Source organism: Scyliorhinus torazame, chromosome 21 (genome assembly GCF_047496885.1).
Source record: "Scyliorhinus torazame isolate Kashiwa2021f chromosome 21, sScyTor2.1, whole genome shotgun sequence".
NCBI lineage: Eukaryota > Metazoa > Chordata > Chondrichthyes > Carcharhiniformes > Scyliorhinidae > Scyliorhinus > Scyliorhinus torazame.
The window spans coordinates 45,099,400-45,126,186 of NC_092727.1; the positions used below are offsets into that span (position 1 = coordinate 45,099,400).

Consider the following 26,787-nt stretch of genomic DNA (forward strand, 5'->3'; position numbering starts at 1 on the left):
CAGGTCGATGAAGTTTCTTAGAATGTTAAGACTCTCCCTCTCTCTCTCTCTCCACAGCTGCTGCCAGAACTGCTGAGTATTTGAGTTGGCAAATGAAACTGAACCAGCCAAAACTGGAGAGAAAACACCCACTGTTTCCAGCAAAATATATCAAAATAAAAACACCCATACAGCCTACAACCTGTCAATTTTAATAACACAGCAGAGAGTTATTCTGTAGTCACTGAATATTACCAGGCTGTAGAACAACTAGCTACTGATATAATATTGCCTATTACTACTCGTTATATATCAGTGAGTTATTGTAATATAGCTGGCCAGGAGTGAAAGCTAAGTCTTGCCGGTATTACTTATCAGTGAGCCCCTATTCATTACTGGTGGAATCAAAGCTCCACCTACTGGTTTTTCTGTGAATCCCTCCACACAGCGAGGGTGAAATCTTCCACTCAGAAGTCTACATTTGCTGGCAGGCGGCGAACTCGGTGTGACAGCTTAACAAGGTGATGTTGCACTGTTCAGTCATTACTTATTCATCAGTGCAGACCATGGGAAATCTAATGGTGGGCACAGGCTCGTTACCTCATGGGGCTGAAGATCCAGGCACCATGGGCGGGATTCTCTGATCCTGAGGCTAAGTGTTGACACCGCCGGAAACGCCGTCACATTTCTCGACGGCGTCAACACGGCCTCAGGATCAGCAATTCTGGCTCCTACAGCGAGCCAGCACAGCACTGGAGTGGCCCATGCCGCTCCAGCTGCTGATCCCGGCATCAACTGGGTGCCGCAGGGTCCACGCATGCGCAGTGACACCGGCGCCAACGCGCCCTTGTGCAGTGGCTCCCTTCTTCGCGCTGGCCCCGACGCAACATGGCTTAGGGCTAAAGGGGCCGGCGCAGAAGAAAGGGGGCCCCCAGCCCGAGAGGCCGGCCTGTCGATCGGTGGGCCCCGATCGCGGGCCAGGCCACAACGGAGGGCCCCCTCCCCCCGGGTTGATCCCCCCCCCCCCCCCCCCCCACAGGACACCCCCGGACCCTTCCATGCCAAGATCCCGCCGGCTAAGAGCAGATTAGAACGGCGGCAGCGGAACTCAGGTTTTTTGCTATGGCCGCTCGGCCCATCCTAGGCCGAGAATCGACCGGGGGGGGCCGCGCCGACCACGCTGGCGCCAATGGCGCTGATTCTCCGCTCTGCAGAGAATCGTGACCCGGCGTCGGGGCGGCGTGGCGCGATTCTCGCCGGTCGCAGGGATTCTCCGTCCCGGTCCCGGGCTGAGAGAATCCCACCCCATATTTATAGGTCACTCAGAAAGACAACCATTCACTCGGTGCTGGCCAGGAGCTCTGGATTCTGCATCCACAAAAATGTTGAGGGGAAGGAAGCAACCCTCGGCCACACGGTTGAGTGATGCCTCCCTTGGGATTCTCCTACAGGCCGTCCAGAAAAGGCGGGGGGTGCTGTTTCCCCAGGGTGGCAGCAGAATGCCCATAGCAACCTGGGAGGAGTTTGCAGGGGTGGTTAATACCCATGGTGCCCAAAGACAAACCGACCAGAAGTGTTGGAAGAGAATGAATGATCTACTCACCAGGGTGAGTACATTGTTGACTTCCTGTAAACTGACACTCTCATCAGGGCATCAGACAGTCTAAAGGTTAGAGTGCACAGGGATGTCATACACGACCAGCAGATGCAAGATCAACAACTTTAAACCCTCAGTCCCATGTCAGTTGCAGGACTTAGGGCCCAGCAGCTGCCATAGGCAGGCACACTCCCGAACTGCTCACCCATTGACAACCAATCCTTCTTTCCTTCTGAAGGAGAAGAACACCCACAACAGAGAATGCCAGAAATCAGGATCCTCACCTCTTTTGAAGGACAGGGCACTGAGCTGGTTGGGGAGGTGCAGAACCGGGCCTGTGCTGAAGACAAGATAGAACTCCCCCAGGAAGCCAGTGATGCAGCATCGGTCTGTAATTTTCAATTGTGCACACTGACACTGCCTTCTCTTTCATTTACAAATCTGCTGAGTGAATCGCTAAATCTTTCTTTTCTCTATTCCAGGTGCCGGCAAGAAGCCGGGAGGTACTGCTACCCATAAACACTAAACCCAAACCCCAACTCCACTTCTGATGAGGATGTCTCAGAATCCTCAGAGGATGCACCATCACGTGCGCCCTCCACCAGCACAGATACTGTCGTCTCAGTCCATGTTCTAGAGTAGGCTCGGGGTTCCAATCTGGTCTGAAAATGGTGGAGGCAGCGACAGCCGAGGTCTCTGACGATTGCAGGAGGCTAGGCCCCTGCTGAGTCCCAAGCAGATGTGGAGCCGCCGAGCTTGACTCTAAGAGACTTGTTGGAGACGCAGAGACAGACAGGAGAACATCAGGTAGAGTTGCCAGGGGCCATGCGCAGACTGGATTGAAGGCTGGAGGAATCCATCCACAATCCAACTGCTGTCATGGCTCTGGCATGCGGGCACTTGGTTGCCTCCATGCAAAGGGTGGCAACCGCGTTGGAGACCCAGGTCCAGCAGAAGACTCAGTGGCTGCTGGATATGTATTTGGACCTGCACTCCATCGCTCTGGGCATTGGATGAGTGCTAGATGGGAGAGGCAGGGCATCCTGAACCCCCTCCAGGTGCCCTTTCTACCCAAGCTGTCAAAGAGGTCTCATCAAGCACCTGTGGGGTGGGGTGGCATCAGCGACATATGCCATGGGCTTCATTCCAGAATACTCCAGCTCCATCTCTGCCATTGACCCCATCGCCTCCAGCAGGCCAGGCCGTGGAACACTCATCTGTACCTGAGCCAGATACCGTTAAAATGCCAGGCTCCTCTAAGCCTGGGCCACCAGAGGGCACCAGCCAAACTCATCACAGCCATCAGGCCATAGGCATCAACAGGCTGCTTCCAAGTCAGCTGTGGATGTTGGGGTTGCACCTGAACATGGTGGTAGGCAATGAAAAATTAACTGTTAAAGTCACACAGGTGCACATTGTAAATATCCTGCACAATTGTAAATATATAACATAAAACATAGAACATAGAGTGCAGAAGGAGGCCATTCGGCCCATCGAGTCTGCCCCGACCCACTAAAGCCCTCACTTCCATCCTAGCCCCCTAACCCAATAACCCCTCCTAACCTTTTTTTGGACTCTAAGAGCAATTTATCATGGCCAATCCACCTAACCTGCACGTCTTTCGCCTGTGGGAGGAAACCGGTGCATCCCCGGAGGAAACCCACGCAGACACGGAGAGAACGTGCAAACTCCGACAGGCACTGACCCAGCAGGGAATTGAACCTAGGACCCTGGCGTTGTGAAGCCACAGTGCTAACCACTATGCTACCGTGCTGCCCATTAAATTCACCGTTTGGAAGTCTCATTGATCCCATCTTGCTGCTAATTGCTTCAATTTCCACCGGCATCTAAGACTCTGGAATGTGGGCCCACATCAGAGTTTGATTCAATTCCCCATATTATCACCAGAGTGATTGCTGACTAATTACAAGTGTGCACGTTTGAGTACTGGCCTTCAGTTGTAGCTGTGTCGATTTCTGACGTCCCACGAAATTCAGTTTCCCCACCTGCCATGATTCTTCTGTCATGAATTTCCCCTCTTCATCCTCAGTCTCTCCTCTTCTCCCTCCCCCTCAGTTTCCTCTCTTCTCCCTCAGCCCACCCGTCTGCCCTTGGACTTCCCTCTTCTCCTCCCTTGTCACTTTCCTATCTTTGGTTACATCTCTTCTTCCGCCCTTGATTTCACCTCTTCCCCTGCTTCGAACCTCTCCTGCAACAGCTGCTGGTGTGACACCAATGGAGCAAAACTGGGAGATATAACGTGATCAAACTTCAATAACACGCGTTCAGGTGACAACTCAAAAGCAAACAAGCACAGGTGACTAGGTTTATTTTAAGACAAACATATTGAATAAGTAACAATCGAGAATATTAAACATTTAAATCGAGTGGCACGCAACAGCTCTAAATGAAGAAACTCCAGGTTAGAATTCACTCAGACTGGACCCTGGCTGAACTCGGGCACAGGCTCAGCTCTGCTATCATGGTCAGGTATCGTGCTGACATTCACTAGAGCTGCTTATTACTGTGCCACGTTACTCGAGTCACATTCGGATCGATCAACTGTGAATTGGTGCTGCTCTCTAGGGGCGGAACCCAGTAACTGCTTGGGATGAAGACATTTGAAAGACTAATCACACCTCAGAAACGTCCCATAAACATCTTTGGTGCTCTCAATTTCAGGACAAACCCCTGTACACACAAGGACAACTCATCTAATACTTCATCTAGAAGGCTGCATCCTCCAATATCACACTGCTGCCTAGCAATGCACTGGAGTGTCTGTTAGATTATTTCCTCCAATCATGAACCGGAGATCGAAGCCATTATTTGTGCTGAATCCGAAGTGAGAACACAATCAACTGAGAAAACCAAGTGGCTTCAAATGGGGGAGCCCTGCAAGGCTTGAGCTCAGGCTGAACGATACCTAAATGATGTACATTTCTCGAAGGACAAATGACAGCAGGGGGCAGGACTAGGGGCAGAAACCCCCTAAACGAGTAGTTGCTAGTCCTTGGGCAGGACCCGGTTTTGTCACATTGGCTGCTAGGTTGAGTGAGTGGAGGTTCACTCAACTTCCACAGAGGCTCCAGGCCAAGTGATTTGGTCATTGTAGTGGGAGTGAGTGCCAGTCAATATTAGCGCCTTACGTTTACATTGCAGAGTTGTGCAGAGGTGACACCAGTCTCAATGTGTGAAGCAGCTTTTATTCACAGTATTTTAAAATAACCACTCTGTCATGTTATTCCGGTGAACATCACAGCACATACATACACACACAATGATGGACAGATCAACGGACCAATCAACACACAAAACATGACAGCCAATCACGGTCAAGAGCATACACAGTACAAAGCAGGGAACACAACACTTCCTGGGCACTCGAGCAGGAGAGGGCTCAGGGCACAGACCTCATTGCCAGCCACTCAGAGGTTCACCATGTGCTGAATACCAGAGTTTACTATGTTAATAGTTCATTGAAATAAAACGGAGTTGTACCATTCGCAACCGTGCTGGTTCGTCTGTGTATCAGAGTACCCAACACATCACACTCCATGCTCCAGCTCCCAGCTGTTTCTGCAGTCTGGGCTGAATTCTCCATTTTGCAACGCCTGCAGTGAGGATTATGATCGGGTGGTGAATAACGCGCAGCAGAAAAATTGTGATTTGCGCCCGGCCCTGACTCCGTCGCCATGTTCCGGTCCCTCACTAGCGGGGTTATCGAAGTTTGTTCCCCGCACTGGTGGATCCATGCAAAACACTCATTTGCATGGATTTAAATATCATCAGTGGGTTGGACACTTCATGCACCACCCCTCCGCAATGCTTTGCCCCTCTTAGGTGGAAGTCACATGGGTGCAAATTGATGCAAGTAATTAAATGCGGGGCCTTAGCACTATAGCTGTTGAAGGAGGGCGAGAAGTTAAGAAAACTCCACAAAAACTCTCCAAAAGTATTGGGCTTGCTGGGGGGGTAGCTGTCTGGGCCATGAGGAGTTGCAGGGGATGTCTTGGTGCCAAGTCCATGCGCTCGGGGTGTTTGATTTGAGTTCGGGGTGGCCTGGCTCACACCACCATTGCTGCAGTGTGTGATTTAAACACACCCCTCTGGTGGTACAGATTCCTGGCTGTTCACTCTGCTGACTGCTCACTGTGTCCTGTAAATGCTCTGAGAGCCTCTGGTCATCTGGGTGCCCACCCAGGCGACCCCTCTGGAAACACTCAGACCCCAGCTGACCCATCAATGGGATGGGCGTGGCCAAGCTCAATCAGCGGCACACCAAGTGCTGCAACTCCTCAATGCACTCATCAGAAACGCAGCCCCACGGCAGGGAGATACCAGAGCTCATCCCAAACAAAGGTCACACGCATCCCTCCGAAGGTGCTATCAGCATCACCACAGGATGTTGGCCCGGTGTTAGCAGTATCAGAGGCTCTTGTCCACTAGACGGAGGATCATGGCGACTTTGCTATGTGTTCGCAATGTGACTTCACACATTGAGCTCTGGTGCTCTTCATTGTTTGACGAAGTCTGACTCCTGCCTTTAGGATCACATTCCACTGTCCGGCCGGATGATCCCCACTGGCCAATCCATCTCACAGGCCCATATATCAATGGGTGGGGGGGGGCTCAGGAGATGATGAACAGTTAAGGCTCACTCACTGGTAGGCTGTCATACTTCTAGTCCCGTGCCATGCCACTTCTCTCTGAAGGTGTCACCATCTGGAACATTCATGTGTCATGGGAGCCCTGCCCCGCCCCATCCCCCAACAACAAACACCACCCCTCCACCCCGCCTGGCCCATCACTAACACCCATCAGACAGAACATAGAACATAGAACAATACAGCGCAGTACAGGCCCTTCGGCCCACGATGTTGCACCGAAATAAAAGCCATCTAACCTACACTATGCCATTGTCATCCATATGTTTATCCAATAAACTTTTAAATGCCCTCAATGTTGGCGAGTTCACTACTGTAGCAGGTAGGGCATTCCACGGCCTCACTACGCTTCCCCAGAGGCAGGTCGAACTTTAAATGAATTGACCATTTTACACACTAGTTTGGACAAATCAAATTTATTTTAATTTATATTTAATAACTCCCCCCACAGTGACAATCTGTGCTATAGTACCATTCTAACTAATGATGTGAAATGAGTCATCAAGCAATTGGAGCAACTCACCTTCTAATTGTCCCTCCCATCTCATTTAGTCATGTCTACCCCACTAACCCCACCCGCTCCTCCAAATGACCAATGGAGACTGAGAGACTGAAGCTGTGAATACTGGTGCCACAACAGTGCAGACGGAGGCCATTTAGCCCATCGAGTCTGCACCAACCCTCTGAAAGAGCACTGTATATTGGCCCACTCCCCACCCCATCCCCGTAACCCCGCCCAACCTTTGGGCACTAAGGTACAGTTTAGCATGGCCAATCCTCCTAACCTGCACATCTTTGGACTGTGGGTGATAACCAGAGCACCCGGAGGAAACCCCCGCAGACACGGGGAGAACGTGAAAACTCTACACAGGCAGTCACCCAAGGTCGGAATCGAACCCGGGTCCCTGACGCGATGAGGCAGCAGTGCTAACCACCGTGCCAGCGTGCTGCCCTCTCTGTGCACTTCCCCTTCCAGAGTAATACCTCAATTATCCACCCTTCCCAGGGGTACTGGAGCCCCATTTAATCAAGGTCCCCAGATGAAAGTCAACTTCATCACAATACAGACAGTGTTATACCTTTGCGGCTGGATCCGGGGCTGGTGATTGGGTTCCGACTGACAGTAATTACAGATCCATTATTTTCTAGAAATGGAATCAAAAGGACTCAGTGAAAAGATACAAATGATAAAAGTGCATCAACGTCAATGCTTCCACAGAATATGTACAATCCAGCCAGTCATAGACTTATAGTTTGTCTCATGGATCAAGTTCCGAAACCCACACGATGAAGGATCCATAAAGCTTCTCCTCGATCCATTCACAAGGTAAATCAAGCAAAATCCCAGATAACTGGCTTCACATCTTGTACACTAGATTCTGGAAAGAGTTAGCAAAATGGGAGATAGGGCCATTTCACAAATCTTCTGTGAATTATACCATATGCAGTTTTAATGGCGCCCTCATTCCCCCTCCTTTTTCTCTAAGAATTGTGAGGAATTCCATATTTTCCCAACATGACGATATTGTACAAACTGCAGCTCAGGCAAAGGCTTCCAGCTAAGAAACTGAGCTCATAGAAACCAGACCAGTAACTGCAAGATGATGGCAAAAACGTGTAATTTTTGGTTTGTCGCTGGGTTCATACGAATGACTTCCACCCAGTCTTAACAAGGGCATTTGAAAGATCCAATTAAATAAACTGGTTATCAATCGCTTCTCGGCCTTTTGGCTAAGATGAGCGTGAGCACGGTAGCATTGTGGATAGCACAATTGCTTCACAGCTCCAGGGTCCCAGGTTCGAATCCGGCTTGGGTCACTGTCTGTGTGGAGTCTGCACATCCTCCCCGTGTCTGCGTGGATTTCCTCCGGGTGCTCCGGTTTCCTCCCACAGTCCAAAGATGTGCAGGTTAGGTGGATTGGCCATGCTAAATTGCCCTTAGTGTCCAAAATTACCCTTAGTGTTGGGTGTGGTTACTGGGTTATGGGGATAGGGTGGAGGTTTGACCTTGGGTGGGGTGCTCTTTCCAAGAGCTGGTGCAGACTCGATGGGCCGAATGGCCGCCTTCTGCACTGTAAATTCTATGATAATCTATGAGATCAGGTGTAATGTCTGGATCTGGCGTGTCTCTCTTGTGGGACCATGAATTGGATTCAATTTGAATTGGTTACTGGAGCAGGCGAGGAGCTGGATAGGGGTTCGCCCCTGTCCACACTCTGAGCTCTGGCTTTCTAACTCTGATAAAGTAATAAAAAATTTAAAACGTTGTAAAAACTGGTTATCATAGTAAATCGATTATAATAACAAGTTAAAAACAAATGGGTTAAGTTAAACATTTTAATGTAACCGGATTAAAATAATTAAACTTAACAGTTTGAAATAAAATGGGTTAAAGAAATGAGTTGAAAAGAAGATAAACATAAGGTTTAACTCATTAAATAAACTGGTCAAACAGGTTAAAATAAACAGATTAAATAAATGGATCAACATAAACAGTGTAACATAATGGGTTAAGATGAGCATTGAAATTGATAAATAGTTTAACATAATTGGAATGATAATTATTGATTAATGTCTAAGTTAACTCTAGGCTAATTCACTAATGGTTTTGTACCCTGTCACACAGTGAGATTCCAGCTTGCTCCATTAATAATCTATTCTTTATACTTCAAGGTAACTATTTCTCATAGCTACAATGGAAACACAGGAAAACAAATCAGGAACTTTTTTGGAAGGGAGCAGGATTTGAAATGGAGCTACCGACTTCATCAGCTTTTAGGCTGGGAGAGGCAGGATTCTGTTATATAAACCTGTGTGGGTTCAAACAAAAGAAATGTATAAACATCCTCCTTGACCTCTTGAGTATTTTCCCGCCTTATTCCGTTAGTTTTTTCTCTCTGGAGATGTTGACTCGGTGCCTGGGATTGTCCCGTCCCGTCCCATTACCCCCACCTTGTGATCCTGGACATTGAGTACGAGGAAGCTTCGCAACTGTGACAGGCGAGCACAGTCGAACTTGGCCTCTTATGGCATCCAAACCCAACAAGAATTGTTGTATAGCAATCAGGAACCCGGGACAATTCTTCACTTTCTTAATCAGTAGACGTAAGGTTGAATATAAGGCTAAAACATTGGCTGCAATCAGCTACCTCAGTGCAGACCCATGATTAAACTTGGGACCTTTCCTGTTCTGTACAGCTCAGTATCTCTCCACCTTAAGGGTTGTGTCTGCTTCAACATTTGCGACATTGCCCTAGAATGAATGCTTAAGGTTACGTATTCTTTCTTTTTTACTGTCCAGTTTTCTCTCCTCTCCTTTCCTGAATAAATTACATCCGTCATCTGGTACCTCATCAAAATGCCCATTATATCGACTATGCTTAGATAGTGAGAATCAGCAGGATATGGGACACTGGAGAGCTAAAGAGCAGAGTCGGATCTGTTCCCTGATCGACACGCAACAGGTCACAGGATAACAATATGGACAAGGAACCTCATGCTTATCCCATCCATCTAAATTATCTTGATTATTTTGCTGCCCTGAGTGGTTCACTAAATAGAAGATTCTAGATTCCATCCCAGTCTGCGCCGAGTTCACTGAGCTCAGCTATTTATTATTTCTTTATTCTTTTATGAGAATTTGTTGCCCATCCCTAATTGCCTTTGAATTGAACATTTCAGAGCAGTTGAGAGTCAACCACATTACTGTGGGTCTGGAGCCACTGTAGGCCAGACCAGGGCAGGGTGACGGATTTCCTTCCCTAAAGGACATTCGTAAGCCATTATTATTTACAATAATCGATGATAGTTCCATGGTCACCATTACTGAGACTAGCTTTCATATGTCAAGAGAGAGTGTGAGGTGGTGGGTGAGAGGGGAAGAGAGTGGGTGAGGAGGGGGCAAGGAAGAGTGTGACGGAGGAAGAAGGCGACGGAGGAAGAGGGTAAGGGGGAGGCAGAAGAACGTGAGGGAGAAGAAGGTGAGAGGAAGGGGAAGAAGGTGAGGGAAAGGGGATGAGGGGGAGAAGATGGAGAAGATGAGGGAGAGAGGTGAGGGGGGATGGGGAAGGGTGAGTGTGTAGGGCAAAGAGTGTAATGGGGAGAGAGTGAGGGGAGGGAGAGAAGGTGAGGGGGAAGGGGAAGGGGGAGAAAGTGAGGGTTGGAGGGGGTAGGGGAGAAAAGGGTGAGGGGGTGATGATGAAGAGGGAAAGTGTGAAGAGGGGGAGGAAGAGGAGAGGACGGGAGGCAGAAATGATGGGGAAGAGAGGAGGGGAACGGGAGAGGAGGGGGAGAGGAGTGGTGTTGGGAGAGGAGTGGTGTTGAGAGAGGAGGGGAGGGGAGAGGAGGGGAGGGGATGAGGAGTGAAGATGAGGAGCATGGGGAGAGTAGGGAGGAGGGGGAGAGGAGAGGGAACAAGGTGGGGCGAGGAGGGGGAATGAGGGGGGATGGATGGTTGGTGGGAGTGGGAGAGGAGGTTGTCGTGTTGCGTGCTCTGCTACACAGACGATCCAACCCGGTTACGGAAGGTACAACTCAGTTTTATTACTAACAATAACAACATCTGTAAACTGGTTACTGTGGTTCGTTCATTACCCACTAACCTGTGGACCCAGCCCTAACACTATCTTGGAGAGGCACTCAGCACATGGTGAATGTCTGAGTGGCTTGCTGTGAGCTCTGTGCCCTGAGCTGTCTCCTGCTGGAATGAGCGGGAAGTGTTGTGTTCCCTGTTTTATAGTGTGTATGCTCTTGCTTGTGATTGGCTGTGATGTTGCCTGTGTATTGATTGGTCCGTTGATCTGTCCATCAGTGTGTATGTATGTTTGCACCATGATGTTTATCTGAATATCATGACATAGGTGATAGGGGGAAGGAGGGGGAGAGAATGGGGAAGGAGGGGAGGAGCATTTGGGGGAGCAGAGAGGGCGGGGAAGGGGAGATGAAGGGTGAAAAATTGTGTGCTTTTCATCTGTAAAGTAATCTTTGCTGCAGATTCTTGTGTGGTTGCTGTGGGGTGGGAGGAAAATGTGATTGGACGCAGCAGTGAGGTATCCTTAGTTGAGTGACCTGCTGACATTCACCGACAAGTCTCAAAACATGGGACTGGGTCAATTGGATAAAGTACCAGAAGACAATGACCACACATAGAACCATTCCATAGTGACAGTGCCAACGCTTGCAACAAGGGAAGCATGATTGAGAAAATGTTTTTGTTCAAAGTAGAATTTTCCAGAGCTAATGGGTGATTTAAACTCTCACCGTTATTGCAGTTTTTGTCCCACAAGTCTGGATTTGGCTGCAGATAGGGTGTTGGTTTCCACGGTAACTTTGTAACCTGACCACGGCTGTTGATGTTGTTTCGATTCATGTTGTTTTTCAACAGCGGCAAAGGACTTTGGTCTGGAGTCAGCTGAACATTGTAGTTGGAATTGACAGACCTCTGCGAGAGCGGAGTATTCAACATCTTCAAATCTTCTTCTTTGATGTCAACGCTGAATGTACCGTACAGGCCGTTATCGGGCACTATGAAAGGATTTTGGTCTCTCAAAGCCTGGGCCTTCTCAATCGATGGACCTACAAATGAAAGAGAATAGGGGCCTAGAGGTCTTGTCAATCAATCAGGTGGCATAAGTGAGAGAAACGTAAGTATTTTGGGTCAGCATTCTAGTTGATTTGATGATAGTTTGGTGATACTGTTTTGATAGAGCGAACAACACAGCATACTGTTAAATCTTGAGAAAAATCAACAGTGAAAGCCACTTCCTGTACGCATTACTTCAATTGGATGGTCTTTACTGTATAGTCAATGAGAAGGTAATCTAATTAGAACTGAAATATAAGGAACTCTAATGAATCATTGTAGCATCCTTCATGAAGAACTTACTTTCACATCTTAAATCTGCTCAGGCATCTATCAAGAAATGAAACAATTATACATTGGGAGGTAGGTTGGTAGGTTTGTTCTCCGATTATTTAGTAAGATAAGAACAAAGTAGCCCACTCAGCCCGTCAAACCCGTTCTGCCATTCAATTAGACCATGGCTGACCATCTATCTCAATGTGACTTTCCCGCACGCTCTCCATATCCCTTGATGTCATTAGTCACCAGAAATCTATTGATTTCTGTCTTGATTGATTGATCTTCCACAGCCCTCTGGGGTAGAGAATTCCAAAGATTCACCACTTCCTGAGTGAAGAAGCTCTTCCTCTCGTCAGTCTTAAATGGTCTTCCCCTTATTCTGAGACAGTGTCCCCTGGTTCTAGACACATCAACCAGGGGAAACATCCTTTCTGCATCTACCCTGTGATGTCCAGTAAGAATTGTGTAAGTTTGAATGAGATCGCTTCTCATTCTTTGAAACTTTACGAACACAGAGACAATTTTCTCAATCTCTCCTCGCAAAACAATCAAGACATCTCAGGAATGATTCTGGTGGGCCTCCATTGTGCTTGTGCTCATCTGCGTGAGGGGCATCAGTAATGGGGAATGGGGTGCTTCCCACTCCTTGCATTCAGCCCAAAAACAAAGCATATGTCCAGATTGAACGTACAGTTAAAGCCCAACTAAATGCTGTATCCCCTCCCTTGGGGGACTCCCGTGGAATTTTTACTTCTATTGCCTTTAACAGCCAATCTCTGGCGATATGTTAGGTTGTCACCTCGATGAGTTGAACCGTCTATCATCATAATTGCAGTTGACACCAGGGAATTCGCTATGAATTTTTCATTTGACTGAGAGATCAATATGTAACTAATTCAAAGCCGGGTCTCAGAGGTGGGAGGTGAGCGGGTCAGTCACCCAAAACCTGAGCTACAACTCTTCAATGTAGCCTAGATCGCACTCACCCTATCATGGCAACGTCATCACCACAAGGACTCAAGTGATGTAGAGAATCACACAGCACAGGAGGAGGTCATTCAGCCCAGCCTATTGGTGCAGTCTTTTTCAAAGAGCTCTCCGGTTAGTCTCGCCTTCTTATTCTTTCCCCATGGCACTCCACATATACTTATTCAAGTACACAGCCAATTCCCTCTTCACAATTACTATTGAATCTGCTTCCACCAACCCTACAGGCTCTGGATCATGATAATTTGCAGGGCGGGGGGAGGAGGGAAGGGGGGTGGCGGGTTGTGCAGTGGTTAGCACTGCTGCCTCACAGTGCCGAGGACCCCGGTTTGATCCCAGTCCTGGGTCACTGTCCGTGTGCAGTTTGCACATTCTCCCAGTGTCTGCGTGGGTCTCACCCCCACAACCCAAAGATGTGCAGGGTAGGCTAAATTGCCCCTTAATTGGAAAAAAAATAATTGGGTGCTCTAAATTTATTTTTAAAAAGTAATTCCCATCATCTTAAGACCATAAAATGTAGGAGCAGAAATAGGTCATTCGGACCATTAAGTCTGCTCCATCATTCAATGAGATAACCGCTCTGGTTCTTTTGCTAATTATGCTATATCTGTCTGCTCCAGTTACGGACCCTTCTGCTAGTGGAAACCGATTCTCCCTAACCCAGTCTCTCAAAACCCTTCATCATTGTGGACGCATCTATTAAATTCCCACCCCACTGCTGTAATGAGAACAGGAAGATGGCCCAATCCCAACACATTTTCAAGTAAACCCAGATAATAAACGCAGCCTTGTTTGTCAGTTATTAGCTTTGTGCCACTCCATCACTCCCATCTCACCTGTTTTCCAATAGGTCTGCCTCTCAAGGCTGTGCGGCCAGAGGGGCTGACCATTGCCAGGATTGAAGTTCTTGGAACAGCTGCTGGATTTCCAGGAATTTGACAGCCATGGGGAATTGGTCAGGTTCATCCTGTAACAGAGCAGAAAGGTGATCAGGCCAGCTGTCCCATGATTAATCAGTGCAAATGCTTACTTCATCTCATCTCAACGTACCTGTGTTTGATAATAATGTCTTCATTAGCCAATCTGTACAAGCCTGCAGTGCATATAATAAGACAAATTAATGAGATGGTATGAGACCTCAGCTTTCTAGATTGTCTCTGATGATGAGTGATTTGTGTGTTTCAATCAAGTCTGCACGTGTATCGTCTGAAGGTAGGGCGAATAATAGATGTAACAAATAAAGGTTGGAAAAATTGCACACTAACACATTCTGGATGCAGAGCTTCACAACTAGGAGCACAAATCAGCCAGTCTCGGAAAGTGTGTATCGAGGTTCCCAACACTTAACAATTATGCACCAACAGCAGGAAGACCTACATTTATCTTGTTGTCCCACCTTCAATTGGTAGAACAATATTTTCACTTCTATAATAATCTTTATTGTCATAAGTAGGCTTACATTAACACTGCAATAAAGTTACTATGAAAAGTCCAAGTCGCCACATTCTGCCGCCTGTTCGGGTACATAGAGGGAGAATTCAAAATGTCCAATTCACCTAACAGCACATTTTTCGGGACTTGTGGGAGGAAACTGGAGCACCCGGTGGAAACCCATGCAGACACAGGGCGAACGTGCAGACTCTGCACAGTGACCCAAGCCGGGAATCGAACCTGGGACCCTGGGCTGTGAAACAGTGCTAACCACTGTGCTACCGTGCTGCCCACTCCAATATACAGGGGAAACATGGTGTGTTCACTGAAAAGCTTCTATCATCCTCCTAACTGAAGCCACCACTGTAATTCTTGATTTTTTATTTCATGTAAACATGACTATTATTGCTCCCCATAGGGTAACTAATATGTAGAACAGATTCCTAACAAAGGCAGTTAAAGTTGCGATAATTAATCCCTTTAAAAGCAGTCAGATGCCTATCTGATTAGGATCAGTAATGAAGCTCATGAGGATAGTAATGAAAATCGATCAGTGGGTCTCAGAGGTTTGTGGGTCAAGTCAACAAAACATTTCAGTTAACTTCTGCTCCATTAGCTATGATGCTGTGTTCGTGAAACTGTTATTCTCTTCGTGCGGGATTCTCCAGTCCGCCAGCCGCCTGTTTCCCGGCCGCGCGCCCTTCGCTGCTGGCGGGATCCTATCCTTCCCGCCGATTGTCAGTGGGATTTCCGATTGTAACCATGCCACACCTCCGTGAAACCCACTGGTGGGGTTGTGCTGCCGGTGGGAAAATTGAGTCGCAATAACCGTAGAATTCCAGACTTCATCGCTCTTCCTTCTCTTTCTCTCCACTTCTCCTTCATTTCCGTCTCTCACTTCCTTCCCCCACCTCTCCCACCTTTGAGTTCTGACAATCTTTTTCAGCTTCAGGGCAGCACGGTGGTGCAATTGTTAGCCCTGTTGCCTCACGGCACCGAAGTCCCAGGTTCAATCCCGGCTCTGGGTCACTGTCCGTGTGCAGTTCGCACATTCTCCCCGTGTTTGCGTGGGTTTCACCCCCACAACCCAAAGATGTGCAGGGCAGGTGGATTGGCCACGCTAAATTGCTCCTTAATTGGAAAAAATGAATTGGGTACTCTAAAATGTTTTATTTTTTAAAAAATCTCTCAGCCTCTGAGACAATAAGGACATAGAAATATCTGGACTACTCCGTGCAGTCCTCACCACAGGAAGGATGTGATTTGCACTAGAGATGGTACAAAGGAGATTTACAAGGATGTTGCCAGGAATGGGGGATTTTAACAATGAGAAAAGGTTGGCGAGGCTGGGTTTTTTCATTGGAACAGAGGTGACTGAGAGGCGGTTTAATTGAGGTGTGTAAAATTTTGTCAGACTGAACCTATTTCTTTCAGCAGTGAGGTCCCTAACCAGGGGATATAGATTTAAAGTAATTGGTGGAAGGGATTAGAATCATACAAATTTGCAGCACAGAACATGTATCCAAGATTAGAGGGAAGTTAAGGAGAAGCATACAAAATGATCAGGGGGTTAGATAGGGTGGACAGTGAGAGCCTTCTCCCGCGGATGGAAATGGCTAGCACGAGGGGACATAGCTTTAAACTGAGGGGTAATAGATATAGGACAGAGGTCAGAGGTAGGTTCTTTACGCAAAGAGTGGTGAGGCCGTGGAATGCCCTACATGCAACAGTAGTGAACTCGCCAACATTGAGGGCATTTAAAAGTTTATTGGATAAGCATATGGATGATAATGGCATAGTGTAGGTTAGATGGCTTTTGTTTCGGTGCAACATCGTGGGCCGAAGGGCCTGTACTGCGCTGTATCGTTCTATGTTCTATGTTCTATTTGGTGGGGATCAGTAATTCACTGCCTGAAACATGGAAGAGGTAGAAACCCTCATTACAGTGAAAACAAACGTGGCTAAGCACTTGGCCATGGATTTAAGTGCACTGCTTCGGCAATGCAGGGGCGAGTTTGCCTCTGCCTGTCCAGGATGCCCCAACTCTATTTTCCATGGTTCAGGCAATTAGTTGCTTGAAATCATGGCTTCTGCTTCCACCCCTCCCGGAGGCAGGATCTCCCTCTTCCAAAAGCTACCAGCAGCTCTTCAGTCCCAGCAGCGCCACTGGGAGCACTGGTCAATCCTGAAAGAGAGATGAGTGAGACAAGCTCCCAAAGGACAATCAGGCAGGTCCCAATAATTGGTGGTGGTGTGATTTTATATTAATATAAAGGCACTAATCATTTTTAAAGGATTTGGTTATGTTGGAGGTTCATTTATTAAAACTAGGCACATGAGAAAATATATACATGGATAAAAAGCTTGAAGTCGTCAGCAGCAGAGTGGTGAGTGCTGTGCTCTTCTCAAAAGCAAGAAAATCTGAAAACGGAAACATGACACACTTACCGTTTAGTAATGTCATGCTGCTATCCCTTAAAGGCATATTACAATGGTGGGCAGGAGGGGGTTGGTGGGTCATTTGAGAGGCTTAGGGTTCTTCCAGAAGCAGGGGCTGCTCTTGTCACTAGACAGCCAATCCATGGTGTACAGAATATCCAATCTGGAAGGATGTCCCTTCCCCCAAGCCCACAGGCAGACTGCCAAGTACACTGGCTGCATCATCATTTGACAAAGCTTCTGCTGCCCCCCCCCCCCCCCCCCCAGGCGCACCCCCCCCCCCCCCCCCCCCCCCACCTCGCCACTGATAAAGTACTCGTGATGGCAGGAAGAGGTTCCTTAAGCGGGGGGGAAGAGGCAAAGTTTTGGCCTTGAAGTACCATAACCTTGGCTGGAAATTGGGATTCAGCTGGATAGCCACTTTTCAACTGCACAGACAGGATGGGCTGAAGGGCCTCATATATTTTTATGCTTCCATTACTATCTCCCTTCCTTGCCTTCCATTAATACCTCTGACTGTTCCTCCACCAGTACTGTCTCTCACTGCTTCTTTCACTATTCCATTTCTCTTCCTTCTCTTTCATTTCAATCTCTCTCCCTCCCCGCAAACCGTCACTCATCCTGTCCCACTTTCCAGCAAATATTTCTGTACGACCAATGGCAAATGGGAGTGACTGATATTATGTAATTGCAATGCTGAAGGAGCCACTTAGCCTATCCTCACAACCATTCAGACAACATGTTTTGGGTGGTTATGAGGAATGTTTGTAGAGGGTGGGTTTGTATCTGCTGATTTTAGAAGAGCGAGAGGCGACTTTTTGATCAAAAAATATAAGATCCTGAGAGGTCTTGTTAGGGGGATGTGGAAAGGATGTTTCCTCTTAGGAAAATCTAGTCCTAGAGGCCACTATTTAAAAATAAGGGGTCTCCCATTTGGGACAGAGATAAGGAGAAATTATTTCTCTCAGAGGGTCGTGAGTCTTTGGACCACTTCTCGTCAAAAGGTGGTGGAAGCAGAGACTTGGAATATTTTTAAGCCAGGGCGAGATCAACTCTTAATAAACAAGGAGGTGCAAGATTATCAGAGAATGGTGACAATGTGGGGTAGAAGTTACAATCAGATCAGCCATGACCTCATTCAATGGCGGAGCAGACTCGAAGGGCCTAATTTGTAAGCATGTCTTCGACCAACAATTTCATGTGGGTAGAATTTTGCTCCAGCTCCTTACATTTACCACCTAAAGGGCAGCACGGTGGAGCAGTGGGTTAGCCCTGCAGCCTCACGGCGCCGAGGTCCCAGGTTCGACCCCGGCTCTGGGTAACTGTCCGTGTGGAGTTTGCACATTCCCCCCCGTGTTTGCGTGGGTTTCGCCCCCACAACCCAAAGATGTGCAGGGTAGGTGGATTGGCCACGCTAAATTGCCCCTTAATTGGAGAATAATTAATTGGGTACCTCTAAATTTAAATAAAACATTTCCCACCTAATTAGGCCAAGTACTAAACAAGGTGCCTCTTCAATAAGCAGCTCTATGGGTCAGTAGCATCGACGGGACGGCAAGGTGGCACAGTCGTTAGCATTGCTGCCTCACAGCTCCAGAGACCTGTCTTCAAGTCTAGCCTGCCTGTGTGGAGTTTGCACATTCTCCCCATATCTGCATGGGTTTCATACGGGTGCTCCGGTTTCCTCCATCAGTCAAAAGATGTGCACGTTATGTGGATTGGCCATGAGCCCGTTACTGTCCAAAAGGTTAGGTGGGGTTATGGGGATAGGGCAGGAATTTGGGCCTAGATAGGGTGCTCCTCAGACGGTCGATGCAGACTTAATGGGCCAAATGGCATCCTTCTGCACTATAGGGTTTCTATGATTCTATAACCTGCTTGCCCTCAGCTCCCTGTTACAACTTTGGCAAGTCTCCAGCCTTCTTAAACAGTCCTCTGCTTTTGATAACTTGTCAACAGGTCTCTCTCACCTTTGCTTAGTCTGTGTTTCTTCTGAATATTACAGCATTTTGTACGACGACGACAGTACAAACACACGCTGAGCACCATCAGGATGGCCCAGATCAAACACCCAGCACTTGCAATGAAAACTGGTTGCCTCACAAACTCCAGCACCAGCCCGAGGAGCGAGGACTCCATTGATTTTTTGTGAGTTGAAGGATCTGAAATTTAAACCAAATGAATACTTAACACCTCGAACAATTAACGCACGGGTAATTTTATGGTGCATAGACACTTATTATCCCTTAAAGAAACAGCACGCAAGCATCAAAATGATGGGCAGAAAAAGGTCTAATGGTCCACCCAGCCTTACAATCATTACGGCACAGCAGGAGGCCATCCAGCCCATCAAGGCCATGTCGGCTGGCTTGTGCATCATTCCCCACCCACTGGAGCCATGGACTTTAAGGGTGAAAGAACGGAAAATGGGTTACTTTTTAAAAAATAAACCACAGAAGCTGCTGGTGAACTCAATGGCTAGATTTTCTAGCAAGAAACATCTTGGTCACTGTGTAGTAGGAGCCTGTGTAACCATTCGTATACTGACCCCGTTTGATTTCTTGGTTAGAGTCATCTTAATTTACAGCACGTGAATGGATTCCTGATACAGAGTGTAGGTGTGTATATTATATATATATGGAAATCAGGTGTAAAAGGTTATGGGTAAATTTAAAGTGATAGGGTATAAGTGGTTGGGGTTTGTTATAACTCGCAAGAGGCTCATGAGGCGACTTATTGAATATGAGCTCCCCAGGTAGGGGCGGAGATCCACCACCTGGGGCTCATCAGACGAGAGGATAAAAGCAGGCCCCGATCTATCCTCCTAGTAGGTCTACGTTGGGAGTGAGGTACAAGAATAACTTGTATTCCAGTTTCTGTTGGAGTTATTTTAGGGTTCAAATGTTCATAACAATGGAAAAGACATCTAACATTTTGACTGTGTACTCAATTTCTGCAAAGTTTCTTTAGGCATCAAAAATTACCAGAACCCACTGGCGCTTAAGATAGATGTGTGTTAGATGACTTAAGTTAACTGTTTCTGCATATGGCTCAGAACAAGGTAGCATGAAGCGTGTCCATGCTGTCTTGAACAGATGGCAATGCAGCATCCCGAGAAAGACGGTGGAAGAGGACTTGAGGTCACAGGAGATGGTTACCAGCAATGCCAACACTTTGTTGTTTTTTCGATACAGGTATTCTTGTAGTAGATGGTACAGTTCTGGAACTGACTGCCGACTGACCTTGAGGCTGTCTGACTAGTTTTGTGCTGGCACTGGACAGGTATATTTGTGTGGGAAGATCATGATATGAATGTGGAGTCTGCCTCCAGTACATCTATCTATATCTGCCTATTCCTCACGGTATTCTTCCTCACAAAATCATAACTATGGGGTAATTACCATTGGGAGAACCATCATCCGGCCACCTGGATGCATCAAATAAGTAGTAGAATACATAGAAGCCCTACAGTGCGGAAGAAGGCAATTTGGCCCAAGTAGTATGCACTGATTCTCTGAAAGAGCACCCTACTAAGGCCTACTCCCCTGCCCTATCCCCATACCTAAACCTAACCTGCACATCTTTGGACTCTAAGGGGCAATTTAGCATAGCCAATCCACCTAACCTGCACATCTTTGGAGCACCCAGAGGAAACCCACGTAAACACGGGGAGGACGTGCAAACTCCACACTGGCCAATGTCAGAATCGAACCAAGGTTCCTGGTATTGTGAGGAACCTTGTGCTAACCATTGTGCCACCATGCCACACACTTGATGAACTAAACTAAAAAGGCAAAAAGATTTGTAAATACTCTCAAAATAATATTACAAATTTCCCTGCTTTGTTCCTTTAGGTCTCAGTACTGAAGCTGATCAGAAATTCAGGTGAGGTGTTAATGGACAGAAACCTGGAAGAGTAGATCATTTTCCCCAACCAGTTATGACCAATTTACACACCAACCAGGTAAACAGTTAAAAAGTCCTTTGCTGGACAATTATTGTCTGTGGCTATGGACCGCGATGCACCATCCCAATTGTTGTGCCAGGAAATCCACTACTGACTCTTCAGGGTTGGCAGGATCGCAGGCAGTGGCATACCTGAAAAGGCATTAGTGTAATGGGTTCAGTCCCTCATTGGCCAGGAAAATCCAACGGATATGTTGCAGGCCCAAAGCCGGACACTGGGGGCGGGATTCTCTCACCCCGGGGCAGGGTCGGAGAATTGTTGGGACCGGCCTGAATCGCACCACGCCATCCCAACGCTGGTCCACTGATTCTCTGGAGAGCGGAGAATCGGCGCCATTGGCGGCGGCAGTTCGGCTCTTACCCGGCGGGATCTCGGAGCAGATGCATCTGGGGGTGGCCTGGTGGGGGAGGAGAGGGGGGTCCGACCCCGGGGGGGGTGGCCTCCGCTGTGGCCTGGCCCGCGACCGGGGCCTACAGATCGGCCGGCCGGCCTCTCGGGCTGGGGGCCTCTTTTGTCCCGCGCCGGCCCCTGTAGACCTACACCATGTTGCGCGGGGCCGGCGCGGAGAAGGGAGCCACTGCGCATGTGCGGCAATTGCGTCGGTCCCACTGCGCATGCACGCGTTGGCGATGGCCCCACTGCACATGCGCAGAACCGCCGTCCCCATCTGACGCCGGGATCGTCAGCTGGAGTGGCGTGGGTCGCTCCAGTGCCGTGCTGGCCCCCTGTAGAGGTCAGAATTGCTGCTCCTGAGACCAGGTTGATGCCGACGAGAAATGCAATGGCGTTTATGATGCCGTCAACACTTAGCCTCAGGATCAGAGAATCCCATCCTGGGTTCTTCCCCTTGTCCTGAATGACCCCGTGTGTGTGTGTGTGGGGGGGGGGTTTCACTTCAAAAGGTATGAAAATTTAAATGTCCTGCTATTGTTTGGGGGGTTCAAAGCCACGGTTCCAGCCTAGATCAGCACGACTCCTCCCCCTCCCCCTGCCCAAACGTACACGGGAACGTTTTGTGCGCTTTGCAATTTGATACTTTCATCATTCCAGAGCTGGAGGGCCTATTGATAAATGTGATAGCAAGTGAGAGGGGCTGAGGGGAGTTGGTGTATAAGGTGCACAATATATTGCAATGACCACTGCAACTCGAAGCTCCCATCCTGCAGTACTTAAGGAGTGCTGCACTATCAGAGGTACCAGATGTGATTCTCCGTTGGCCGACGCCGAAATCAGGAAAGGCGATTGGGCGGAGAATCAGTTTCGATGTCAAAATCATGGCCAGCACTGGGTTCACGCCAAATCGCAATTCTCCAATGCCTCGACAGCGGCGTCAATGCGTTCTACTCCGCACATACAGTAAACCCCGTTTGCATATCATTAGCGGGCCTGACCCGATATTCTCTCGGGCCTATGCGATTCTCCGCCTCCACTGGGGGGAATTCCCGGTAGCAAAGTTCACTTGTGCTTTCAAAAATCGTGTCGTAGAACAGCACGAATCCTGCCCCGGCGTCAACACTTAGTCTCAGGAACAGACCCGAACACTTTTCAGACTGAACCTTGAATAAAGGCCCTGTCTGCTCTCTGAAGTGGATTTAAAAGATCCCACGGTGCTATTTCAAAGAAAAGCAGGGAAGTTCTTCCCAGAATCCCAACCGAAACCTTTAATTGCTAAATCAACATCACTGGAACAGTTTACCTGGTCATTATCACATTAAAACTAGAGGTCACTGTTTAAAAATAAGGGGTCATCCTGTAGCCATCTGGCCACTTCCAACTAGGTACAGAGAAACTCGCAAAGCCTAGCGGGTAAAATGGACAAGGCAAGACTCAGGCAGGCTTAGAGCCTGAAATGTATATTTGCAAACAAGAAGTCCAGACGGTATCGAAACTCCGATCAATTAGCATTTTGATGGGCCGATTAGCATTTGATGGCCCATCTTCACCAGAACAACTGACTGGTACTCGAGCGACCGGTACAGTCCCAGACATTTCAGCGCCACTCTCTGTTCAGGGGAAGCGTCAACAACGGGGTCAGTGACCGCTTGGGTCACGCCCAACCATCCAGATCCCCGCCCACTTATTGGTTAGGAATCGAACAGAGTGATCAGGGATCACCCAATTAGTGGGGTCCAAACTGAAGGACCGCCCAAAAGAGCGCAAAAACCCCCGAGTATAAGAAGAAGAGTTCACCACATGTTCGTCCTCTCTTGGACCTGGCGCACCGGCTACGTCCATCTCCAAGTGCAGCAACACCAGAAGCAAGTCCAAGTTCAACGCTCACTACCAGACGGATGAGCCTAGCTGAGCAGCAGTTACTTCTCCAGACTCGATAGTTCCAGAACTGGACAGCGGCCACTGATCCTCTGATCTAAGCCGGGTGCCTGAAGTTAAGTACAGGTTGTCTTAGTCGATAGGTGTAGTTAACTAGTAGTGTTTATGTTGCATGACTAATTGTATGTAAATAAAGTACCCTTGACCTTGAACTAACTAACTGGTGTTGGGCTCTTTGATCGATAGCCTGTTGAACCTTGTGGTGGTATCGTTTGATACCTGGCGACTCGGAGCATCAGAATATAGATACCAAAAGAAAGGAGGGCAAACCCTCTGATTGCCATAATTGGACAGAGCCATAGGAAAAGACAGAGGAAAAGAAAGCACAACAACTCATTTAAGACAAAGATAAGGAGAATTTGTTTCTCTCAGGGAGTCGTGAATCTTTGAAATTCTTTTCATCAAAAGACGCTGGAAGAAGAGCCTTTCAATATTTTTAAGTCAGAGTTGGATAGATTGTTGATAAACAAGGTGGTGAAAGGTTGCCAGGGCTAGGCGGGAAAGTGGGGTTGAGGTTACAATCGGATCAGCGATGATCTTATTGAATGGCGGAGCAGGTTCGAGGGGCGGAGTGGCCTACTCCTCCTAATTTGTATGTCCGTATTACTGTTTGTAGGAGTTCGCTGTGCGAAAATTTGTTTCCTACAATTACAACAGTGACTACACTTCAAATGTACTTAATTGTGTGTAAACTGCTTTGGGATGTCCTGAGGTTGCAATAGGTGCCATAACAATGAAATTCTTTATTTTCCTTCAAAGCAGCCCAGACGTTCTTAGCTGGAAAAGCGATTTTGACAGCCTGGTAAAGTACCATCATTTTTCCTGACTGGGATCACAGAATGATTTTATTGCCCCCAACTCCACTAAAATCTCCCATCTCTGAAATTACTCTGTCTTTTCTGTTGTGTTGTTTTTACTTTGTTTGTAACTGGGCTGCATGTGTTAAAGGGGGCCGGGGTCTATTGGCATCTAACCCCAGGTGATTGATGGGGAGCTGAGCGTGTAATTTACACAATTCCTGTTTTCCCGTTTCCAATCAAGTGGCCGACATGATGTGAAATAATTCTGTCTCAATCCTACAGCATAGGGCGAATGATAGATGATTGTTTTCTGTATCAACTCATTGCAACACAGCCCAGGAAGAATCTACAATGGATAAATGAATAGATTTTTCATTATTAAAAAAAATGAGATTGTTGTGTTTCATGATCACACAAGGTAACCTTTGCCTGACTTGCACAGAGCTACAATCCATCCTATGTGAGATCAAAATTACTTATTTTGGCTGCTTCAGGTCTGTTGTGCAGGTAGTGTTTAATGCCCAGGACAAGAGGCTGAACAGACCAGAGATAAAGAAAGACTACAGCACTTGACTGAATATCTTCAGAACGCCTCCAGGTTGTTGTTACGTAGGCAAAGATGGCATCTATTCCATTGCACAACAAGACCCCATAATGTTTGTTTAAAATCCGTTTACAGGATGTGGGTGTCGCTGGCTAGGCCCAGCATTTAGTGCCCATCTCTAGTTGCCCATGAGAAGGTGGTGGTAAGCTGCCTTCTTGAACTGCTGCAGTCCCTGAGGTGTAGTTACACCCACAGTGCTGTTAGGGAGGGAGTTCCAGGATGTTGCCCCAGCAACAATGAAGGAACAACAATATATTTCGAACTTGGGGAGGTGAGTGACTTGGAGGGAACCTCCAGGTGGTGGTGTTCCCAGGTATCTGCTCCCCTTGTCCTTCTAGATGTTTAAAAAAAAATTTAGAGAACCAATTTTATTTTTGCCAATTAAGTGGCAATTTAGTGTGGCCAATCCACCTACCCTGCACATCTTTTGGGTTGTGGGGGCGAAACCCACGCAAAAACGGGGAGAATGTACAAACTCCACACGGACAGTGACCCGGGGCTGGGATCGAACCTGGGACCTCTGCGCCATGAGGCAGCAGTGCTAACCACTGCGTAAACATGCTACCGGTCCTTCTAGATAGTTGTGGTCATGGGTTTGGAAGCTTCTGCCTAAGGAGTCTTGATCAGTTCCTGCAGTGCACCTTACAGATAGGTAGTAATCAGTGAGCAGTTCTTTGGTTCTTGTGCTGTTTGCCAAGAGGAGGAATTGTGGGCTGAGGGAGGATGAGCTATGGCTGAATGTGGTTAAACGATCCAGGGGGCAGGAGAGCCAGAGGGGGTACAAGCTAAGGGAATTGGCTACACTGGGCAAGAGAGGATCGAGAGGGGAATGGGACAAGGGGGGAGGGGAGGGTTGTTGTTTCATACATGAATGGCCTATTGCTCTTTCAATACTGCTGTGTAATCTATACAATCCACGTAATCACTGGAACAGGTAGACTGGACCATAATGCAGCACCTCATCTACAGAGTTGAACCTCTGCTAATGCAGCATTTGCTACAGCATTAGCCAGGACTATGTTCTCAAATTCCCTATTTGGGGCTCCAGTTTGCAACGCCCTGACTGAACTCAGAAAAGGGCCCCAACAGAGAGAAGTGGGGAACAATCCAGGAACAATTCAGGAAACTGTGTGGACAGAACATCAAAACAAATGAAAAATCCCACACAGAACCTCAGCCCATTGTTTGCCTTCTTAAGCTAACATCTGTGTATAGTTCCAATTCAGAGAACACTGGGCTCACTTGCTGGGATTTTTTTCTCCCCAGTTTTCCTTTCCTCTTTTAACTTTGACGGAAAGGTCATTCAGCTATAGGAGATGGTTGGCAAGTTGTCACCAGTGCAGTACCACAGGAACCAATGCTCAATTATTTGCAATCGATATCAATGATGCTTGGATAAAGGGACTGAATGGACGGTAACTAAATTTACTGATGGCACAAAAATAGATAGGAAAGTAAGTTGCTGCAGCACATTAGAGTCGACAGAAAAATTTAAATAGGTTATGTATGTGGGTAAAACCTTGTCAGACTGAGCATGATGAGGGAAAATGTGATCTTGTCCGCTTTGGCACAAAGAATAAAAAAGGAGTATATTACTTAAATGGAGAGACGGCAGAAATCTACGGAGCAGAAGGATTGTAAAAGGAATCAAGCATAAAGTAGGGAAGTACTGCCACAGTTGTACAGGGCCTTATGTGAGACCACATCAGGAGTGCTATTTAGAAAGTTTCCTCACTTTAAAAAAGAGAAAAATTGCATTAAGAACAGTTTAGAGAAGGCTCACTTGACTGATATCTAAATGAAGGTATAAGCTTGTGAGGAAAGATTGAACATTTGGGCCTATTATAGGCATTGGAGTTTAGAAGAATGAGGGGTGATCTTATTGAAACATGTAAGAAAGTGAGGGGACTTTACAGAGTGGATACCAGGAGAATGTTTCTGTAACATCCCGCACGGGACTTACGGGGTGGGAATGATTATCTTCCCCGTGGTTCTCGCGGAATACAAACGCCCCTCCCCCGAGGAGCGGGGTAGCTCCATTTAGCATTGTAAAGAAGGTCGGACAGTAAGGCACTGACCAGATAGAGACCCGGTACAGATTTACCAGGAAGTGTATATACCACTA

The 26,787-nt window shown here is 47.6% G+C and overlaps 1 protein-coding gene across 4 annotated transcripts in view; it reads right to left on the reverse strand.

The window, feature by feature from the left end:
• robo4 (roundabout, axon guidance receptor, homolog 4 (Drosophila)) overlaps positions 1-26,787 on the reverse strand; it is a 193,072-nt gene that overhangs the window by 40,482 nt on the left and 125,803 nt on the right. For 3 of the 4 annotated variants that reach the window (XM_072486727.1, XM_072486724.1, XM_072486726.1), the window contains exons 11-15: positions 18,931-19,122; positions 14,141-14,183; positions 13,927-14,057; positions 11,503-11,841; positions 7,323-7,388 (exon numbers count right to left, since the gene is read on the reverse strand). In XM_072486727.1, the coding sequence (XP_072342828.1) occupies positions 7,323-7,388; positions 11,503-11,841; positions 13,927-14,057; positions 14,141-14,183; positions 18,931-19,122 (771 nt within the window). The remainder of the gene's footprint in view (positions 1-7,322; positions 7,389-11,502; positions 11,842-13,926; positions 14,058-14,140; positions 14,184-18,930; positions 19,123-26,787) is intronic. The other variant, XM_072486725.1, reaches the window with a different exon arrangement.